The sequence below is a fragment of the Chelonoidis abingdonii genome, chromosome 16 (genome assembly GCF_003597395.2).
Source record: "Chelonoidis abingdonii isolate Lonesome George chromosome 16, CheloAbing_2.0, whole genome shotgun sequence".
NCBI lineage: Eukaryota > Metazoa > Chordata > Testudines > Testudinidae > Chelonoidis > Chelonoidis abingdonii.
Window position 1 is genome coordinate 2,769,227 of NC_133784.1, and position 8,264 is coordinate 2,777,490.

Genomic DNA, 8,264 nt, shown 5'->3' on the forward strand with positions numbered 1-8,264 from the left:
TTCAGCCCCACCCCCACTAGCTAGCCAAAGTCGGCATATGGACTTCTCCAAATGAACTGGTCTTTCTGGGGTAGCTCTCATTTAGCAGGTGCTGTCTAAGGCTCTGGTCACCTTTAAAAACGTCAGATTGTGACCGTTCGTCAGAAATGGCCTACAAAGGAGAAGCTCGCCAGAGGTTGTTCCTCTCTCTCCCTTTCTCAGGGCCAGAGGCCAAAGGGGAGGGTATAGCAAAGGGGGGCCAGCTGCCATCCCCTGGAGTTGCTCCACTCCCATTAACAAAGTGATCCCTACCTGAGTCTGATGCCAGGGAGCAAAGAAACTGGCTGATGTGGAGCCAGGTCCATCCCACCAAGCCAGACCACCTTCCTACTTCTCTAGACTCCCACTGTGACCCCTACTCCAGCTGGGTATGACAGCACTCAATTATGAGTTCCCCCAGAGTCGCCAGGCGAGGTCTCTGGGAAGCGGGGCAGCCATCAGGGAGAAGGGTGGGGGTGCAGCACCCTATTGCTGCCTCTCGAATATTGGCTCTATAATTCACATTTCCCAGTGCTGTTGTTGTTGTTGTAGCCAGCGTGAGGTGAGAGGACCCAGGCTGCTGTAGGCATCTCCTATTGGATGCTCCATCCAAGATGGCTGCCCTCATCACTGAAAACTTCCGCTTCCTTTCTCTGTTCTTCAAAAGCAAAGATGTGATGATCTTCAATGGCCTGGTGGCCCTGGGCACGGTGGGCAGCCAGGAACTCTTCTCTGTGGTCGCCTTCCACTGCCCCTGTTCTCCGGCCAGGAACTATATCTATGGACTGGCTGCCATTGGAGTCCCAGCCCTGGCCCTGTTCCTCATCGGCGTCATCTGGAACAACCACACCTGGAATTTGGTGGCCGAGTGCCACAAGAGGGGGGCCAAGAACTTCTCGGCCGCAGCCACCTTCCTGCTCTTTGGCTCCATCGTAGGGCGGGCTGCCGTGGCCCCTGTCACCTGGTCGGTCATCTCACTGCTCCGTGGAGAAGCCTATGTCTGTGCCCTCAGTGAATTTGTGGACCCTGCCTCCCTAGATAAATTTCCATCCAGATATGGACCAGAGACCCTGGCCAGGTTCCCTTGTAACGACATTCCAGGGAACTTGACAAGTTTTAAGGAAGAAGTGATAAGAAGACTAAGATACGAGTCCCAGGTATTCATTTATTTGTATGTCTGGGTGTGGAAGGAGTATTGACAAGGGGTTAGAGGGAGCCAGGTTTCCTGTGTACTATTTCCGGCTCAGGATGAGTCTTGGAGTTAGAGGAGGAGACTGGGAGCCAAGGCTCAGAGACAGAAATTGAAATCCTGGCCCCACTGAAGTCAATGCGAGTTTTGCTATTTACTTAATTGAAGCCAGGATATTACACAGTGTTGTCTAGTGGTTAGAGGAAACCTGGGCTGTATTCCTGACTCTTGGGAAAGTTACTTCCCCCCTCTGTGCCCATTATCCTCCTCTCTCTGAGGGAAATAATACTCATGTTCCCCTCTGTGGCTTAACCTACGTCCCATAAATTCTCATTGAAACTGCAGCATTGGGAAGCCAAGATAAGGAAAATGGGGAAAGCGGCCCTGAAACACCCAGTGCTGCTCTGAGCTGTGACAGGGCAGGATGCCACTTCTGTCTCTGTTCAAGCAACAACCGCTCAGAGCTCCGTATTTACAATATCGCACACTCCTTAACTCACTCGGCCAAGGAGTGGGGAGACAAAGGGTCTCTTCCCCATCAGAAGTGGGAGTGAGGGGACTGCAGCATCAGGGCACACTCAGGCTCCACCTCCTCCTTCCTGTGCCTTTTCTACTTTCTGGACTGAGTTAATTAGCCCTGTACCTTTCTCCAGCCCATCCCTAGTCTAGCAGTTAGGCACAGCTTTGCGCCTCAGGTTTACTCCAGGGTGATTTAATTGATGTTCCCATGATCAGAGTGCTGGTAGAGCTGCTGTTGCCCAGCACTCTGTCACAGGGTATGTCTACACTACGGGATTATTCTGATTTTACATAAACCGGTTTTGTAAAACAGATTGTATAAAGTCGAGTGCATGCGGCCACACTAAGCACATTAATTCAGTGGTGTACGTCCATGGTCCGAGGCTAGCGTCGATTTCCGGAGCTTTACACTGTGAGTAGCTATCCTGTAGCTATCCCATAGTTCCTGCAGTTCCCCCCCCTCCCACGATTGAATGTCTCGCGATAACTTGTTTCTCTCCAAACATGATTCTTGTGCCAAAAAACAGATGTCGCAGCTGATTCTGGTAAATGTCGTCACTCATCGTTCCTCCGTAAAAGCAAAAAGGTCACACAAATCATCCGCCTTTTCCCTGAATTCCCGTAGAAGACACCAAGCATGCAACCAGGTAGCCCGTGTTGACCGATTGTTCCTGTCACCTGTCAGATGTACTGGATGCCTGCAGACAGAGTGGACTGCTGATGCTAACAGCAGATTCACACTTGCCATTGCAAGCGTAGGACAAAGTTACCAGTCATTCTGTATGTCTGCTGCCATTGGTAAATTGTGTGATTCAGCTGATGGTTGTTCTCAGTCGAATTCTGTACGTTTCTGGCTCTGTCATGGTGCTCTGGCTTGGCCTTGTGAGGTCAGCCAGTGGGTTGGCAGACAAAATGGGAATAACTCCCGAGTGCAATCGTCTCTTAATGTTTACCTTAATAACTAGATCCAGTCTGCCTAGAATATGGGCCAATGTGTTACTAGAGAACCAGGTATCTACGAACCGAGAGCAACAGGCGTCCGGACTCCGCTATCAATACGCAAAAGTGATGAGGTGACAGTATTGCCATCACGGGGGTGCGCCCTGCAATACCACCACCCATTGATTCCTTCTCCCCCACCTTTTCTGGCTACCATCAGTGTCCCCATAATGTATATGATGCCACTATAAAGTAATCAGAATAAGAAAACACTACTGTAGTAAATAAAATAGAAGGGAGGAGCCAGCTCCCAGCTGCTATGATAGTCCACGCATCGAACATTAAACGGTGAGGAGAGGAGACCCAGCGCATCCCGCTGCTCCACTGATAGTCAGCATATCGAATCTTTTCTTTAGATAATCATACATTAAGTGGCAGATGAAACTCAGCGCCCATTCATTGAAAGCAGGTACCGCGACCATCTGTTACCACATCTCTGAGTAGCGTGTCTTCCTATTTTACCCAAGCGCTCCCCGCCGACCTCACCTGACGCCCAGGACACTCACAGCTGATGATGAGATGGGATAGCATATATATGTATTCATCTGCCAACCGGGAGGAGGATGATGCTTTCTACATCCATGCCGCCACCGGTTCACTCAGCATGCCTAGTAACATGTGAGAATGGATGAGCATACCAAACAAGTCAAGAAAAACGATTTTTCCTTTCTTTCACGGGGGGCAGTGAGTAACATTCACCAAATATACCCTGAACCACCCAGCAATGTGTTTGACCCTACAGCATTGGAGCTCAGCACGACTGCAAATTGCTTTGTCGGAAGACTCCTCGCAACTGTCGGATAGCTGCGAGTCACCACTACCCCCTCCCTCCCTCCATATTATGACGCCTCCATTTGATTCTTTGGCTTTCCGTTACGCTTGTCAGACAGCACTGTGCTGTGGCCTCTGTCTGTCATAGCCTAGAGATTTTTTCAAATGCTTTGTCATTTCATCTTTTGGAATGGAGCTGTGATAGAACAGATTTGTTTCCCCATACAGCAATCAGATTCAGTATCTCCCGTACGGTCCATGCTGGAGCTCTTTTTGGATTTGGGACTGCATCGCCACCCGTGGTCATCAGAGCTCCACGCTGGCCCAACAGGAAATGAAATTCAAAAGTTCGCAGGGCTTTTCCTGTTTACCTGGCCAGTGCATCCGACTTCGGATTGCTGTCCAGAGCAGTCACAATGGTGCACTGTGGGATACCGCCCGGAGGCCAATACCGTCGATTTGCGGCCACACTAACCCTAATCCGATATGGTAAAACCAATTTCAGCGCTACTCCTCTCGTTGGGGAGGAGTACAGAAACCAGTTTAAAGAGCCCTTTATACCAATATAAAGGACCTTGTTGTGTGGACAGGTGCAGAGTTAAATTGGTTTAACGCTGCTAAAATCGGTTTAAATGCGTAGTGTAGACCAGGCCACAGAAGCCTGTGTCCTATGCCTGCGAGCACGTGTTCAGACAGCTGGAGTGATTTACACCTAATCTGAGGTGCGAGTTGTCCCAAGACCAGGCTTAGCTATCAGAAACCAGTACAGTTTTTATGTTAATAATCTGCTTTGGGGGAAAATCTGCTTTTAAGACACATGTTCATTGATTTGTGAGGACCTACCAAAAAAAGAAAGAAAAAAGAGCAGCATTTGTTAGGTGCAAGAGGACAATACATTATCCAGACACCGGGAGATCAGTTATCAGAACCAACTCCACATCAGCTGACCCAGGGCTTTGCAGTACCATGTTGGATCTGAATTAGACAGACTAGTCTGTTCACTCTGCAGTGATCTGCCTGTGGCCCAGTCAGGAGCAGAAGTGATGGGGTGTCCCTGAATTAGAATAGAACAGGGGTTCTCAAACTGGGGGTCAGCACCCCTCAGGGGCTTGTGAGGTTATTACAGGGGTGGTCATGAGCTGTCAGCCTCCACCCCAAACGCTGCTTTGCCTCCTGCATTTATAATAGTGATATAAATTAAAAACATGTTTTTATATATTTAAGTGGGGATTGCACTCCAAGTGCTGAGTCTGAGAACTACTGGAATAGAAGGAGTTGCCCAGGTCCGAGTGCATTGGCCAGGCTGTGAGGGGTTTCAAATCTGAAGTAGATGGGGAAGGTGCAGATCAAGACTGAGGTTCATCAGCTGAGCTGTCTTGGCTCCAGTCTGGAAGAGCAGGAACTGTTGCTGGTCAGGACTGAAGGGCATCGGCAGAGGATTGCTGGGAATCTCACACAACACCTGCCTATGCTCTAGTCAGCGCTATCAGTGTTGCATCACGTTCACAGAGACAAGAACAAAGAATCCAAGCGCTGGTGTCCTCATGAGCCAGCATGAACTGGGGCAAACCCCAGTACGAAACGGGGCAGGTTCTTTAATCAGAGATTGGACTGATGAGCTGTTCTGATGTAGCTTCCTGTGTCTCTCTCTCAGCTCTTTGGCTGGCTGCTCATTGGGGTCATCGCAGTCTTGGTTTTCCTCACCAAGTGCCTGAAACACTGCTGCTCGCCGCTCAGCTACCGGCAGGAGGGCTACTGGTCCCAGTACCGTTCTAGCGAGGCCAAGCTCTTCGAGCGCACTGCCGAAGTCCACTCCAAGATCCTGGCTGCCAACAACGTCAAGCAGTTCTTTGGCTTCGTGGCTCTGAATAAGGAGGAGAAGGAGCTAGTGGAGGAATTCCCAGTGGAGGGCGTCCAGCCAAGCCCGCAGTGGAATGCCATCACTGGGGTCTATATCTACCGGGAAAATAAGGGCTTCCCACTCTACAGCCGGCTCCATAAGTGGGCCAAAGGGGTGGAGGGGAACGGGCCAGGGCCTGATGGTCAGGAAATGGTCTTCCTAGCCACATAAGCGAACCAGCAGCCCAGGGAGATGACAGAACCAGTTCCCCACACCATCTTTATTATATGGAGATATACCTATCTCATAGAACCGGAAGGGACCTTGAAAGGTCATCCGGTCCAGTCCCCTGCCTTCACAGCAGGACCAAGTACTGTCCCTGACAGATTCCCCCCCCCCCCCCCCGATCCTTAAATGGCCCTCACAACCCTGGGTTTAGCAGGCCAATGCTCAAACCACTGAGCTATCCCTTCCTCCTCTCCACCCAGACTTTCCCTTCAGACTTTGCTTCACTGTATGTTCAAATAGGTAAATATGGCACAGTAGCACGGCTAGTCGATTTGCTGCTAATTCTCCTCCAAACAGCTGTTCCTCCTGGGCACAGCAAGGGAGGAAGGATGAACAGCTTCAGGATAAAGACCAATCGCATCGTGCCAGGAACCCATCTCTAAGACACAACCATGCACTGCTGCTCCCACACAGAGGACACGGCACCTAAAGCAGGTATGTGCACCCTGTCGCCAGACTATCAGTGCTGCAGCCCTACTGTTCTGAGGCACAGAACGAGCCCCCAGGTCCTGCGTACACAAAGACATGTTAAAGATGGGAAACCAGCTACAATACACTGCCAGGATTTCCCTATCTCAGCTACGAATGTGGCAGCCTCTTTGCTCTCCTTCATTTCAGGGTCAGGACAAGACAACCCGGCACAACTGCCTATTTTATTATTAAGACTTTATCTTGCAGTTCTATAGCATAAACAAATTCCCAGAGGACCTGATGGGCAATTGCATCTGGGGTGGAACACAACAGCAGTTCATCAATGCACAGAAAAACTCCAGAGTCTAAGGGTTTGTCTACATGAAGGAAGGGAGGGGGTTGTATGCCCTAACTTGGATTGGTGCACATTGAAATGACCTGTGTTCACACAATGCAGACCCTGAAAGCACAGTAGCTCCATAGTTAAAAAGGTATAAAGTTCACCAGGCACTGAGTTAATACAAACCCATGTTCGTGTACGCACATTTCTCATTCACACTATTTTAGCTGTCCTCTAAGTGCCACCCCACAGTGCATGTCCCCACGATTGACCTGTCAGTTTCCCTGTGTATCCTCCCCCTCCACTTCTCTGGGGTCAAGTTGACCTGATGCCAGCAAGTAGGCCACTGGTATTGCACATGGAAATTTAATGAAGTGGAATGTAATTACCCAATTGGAAACTGGCCAGGACACCAAAGACCCTTTTTCATGAGCACATATGGTCATCAACTTGGTTTTATGTATCCGGAAGGCAGCACAGTCAGCAGACCTGCATCCTGCTGAGCTGGCTTGGGACAGGTTGAGTCATCACCACCACTTCCTGCAGCACCTTGGGCTTCTCATCCAAGCACTGACCAGCTTTGCCCCTGCTTAGGGTCTGAGACATGGCAAGCTCATAACCAGAATTAGTTATAGTGCACACGCTTAATTGTATGAGTTAAGCATCTTTCTCCTACTGGAAGGAGGCCAGAAACCAGCCAGCCAAACGACTGCATTATGATCACGTCTTGTGCCTGTAGAGACTGATTTGCACTAATTGGAATTGGTGGGATTCAGCTGTGGGAAGCAGTGACCACTCCTCCCTTCTTTCATTGGGCTTTTTAAACTGTTTCCACTGCCTTAAATGGCTCCTGAATGAGATCTTCACGGATTCTCGCTCAAGAGCCAAGCTCCACTCTGAGAAATGGAGAGAGGGGAGGTTTAAATATAGCACTGTCATTGCACTGTTGTGTTGTCCACTGGCTGGAGAATTGATTTGTGTTTATAGCACTGCACAATTCACCTGTCTCTAACTGCATGTTGAATTAGTTACACACAATTGTGTCTGTTTCAATGGTTGGCAGCATATTGGAGTTGGCTTTTCTTATTTATAATGCTCCTTTATATATGCGCCTCGTTTTTATGCACTTTTGCTGTGCCTTTCATGGTACTGTCAACCCCAAGTGTACAAATAGCATGTGTCAGGCACTTCAACCTCATGCAACTCAATTAAAAATGGAGTCTTTTTAACAAATAAGTAAACTTGAATTATTTTTCTTTGCTTCCCGATTTCTGAACATTTTGGGTGCAGCTGGGCCAAAGAAAAGCTTGAGAATGTGAACATGAGGGCCAGAAACTTACTTTGTTTTTTTAAAGTCCCAATTCTGTCACGTTCACACAACTCCAGAAGGAGACGGTTTAAGCAGCGCACCAACTATCAGAGCCGACTCTAGATTTTTTGTTGCCCCAAGCTCCAAGAGCGCAACTGTCCAAGCCAAAAAAAAAAAAAAAAAGCCCACGGAGCATAGGAAAAATTGCTCCCACCGGCAGCTCCACGCCCCATACCAGCTCGCCTTCACTCTGCCTCTACCTACCCTGAGCTGGCTGCCGTGTCCTACTTCTCCCCTCTCCCTCCAGCACTTGTGCCACCATACAACTGATTAGCGCAAGCCTGGGAGGGAGGGGTGAGGAGGAGGAGGAGGAGGAGAAATGTGGTGTGCTTGGGGAAGAGGCGGGGCCAGAGCGGGGATTTGGGGAGGGATCCAAAAGGCAGTGAGGAGGTGGGGCTGAGGGCAGGGCCATGGTGGGGATTTGGGGAGGGAGAGGCAGAGTCAGGGTGGGGCTGGGGTGGAGTTGGGGCGGGAGGCACAAGCCCCCTCTGCCTGTGCACCAGAGGGCAAAATATCGAGA

The 8,264-nt window shown here is 49.7% G+C and overlaps 1 protein-coding gene across 1 annotated transcript; it reads left to right on the top strand.

The window, feature by feature from the left end:
• The first annotated feature begins 492 nt into the window (after positions 1–492).
• Positions 493–7,844, top strand: CALHM2 (calcium homeostasis modulator family member 2). Its single transcript, XM_032786103.2, has 2 exons — positions 493–1,175; positions 5,151–7,844. The coding sequence occupies exons 1-2, from the start codon at positions 633–635 to the stop codon at positions 5,565–5,567; spliced, it is 960 nt and encodes a 319-aa protein (XP_032641994.1). The 5' UTR covers positions 493–632; the 3' UTR covers positions 5,568–7,844.
• Positions 7,845–8,264: the final 420 nt, after the last annotated feature.

What these genes read in the sequence shown, in the direction of transcription:
- CALHM2 (XM_032786103.2), top strand. Translation starts at nt 633, where the DNA reads ATGGCTGCCCTCATCACTGAAAACTTCCGCTTCCTTTCTCTGTTCTTC. An exon ending in GACTAAGATACGAGTCCCAG is followed by an intron (nt 1,176 to 5,150) that starts GTATTCATTTAT and finishes TCTCTCTCTCAG; the next exon opens with CTCTTTGGCTGGCTGCTCAT.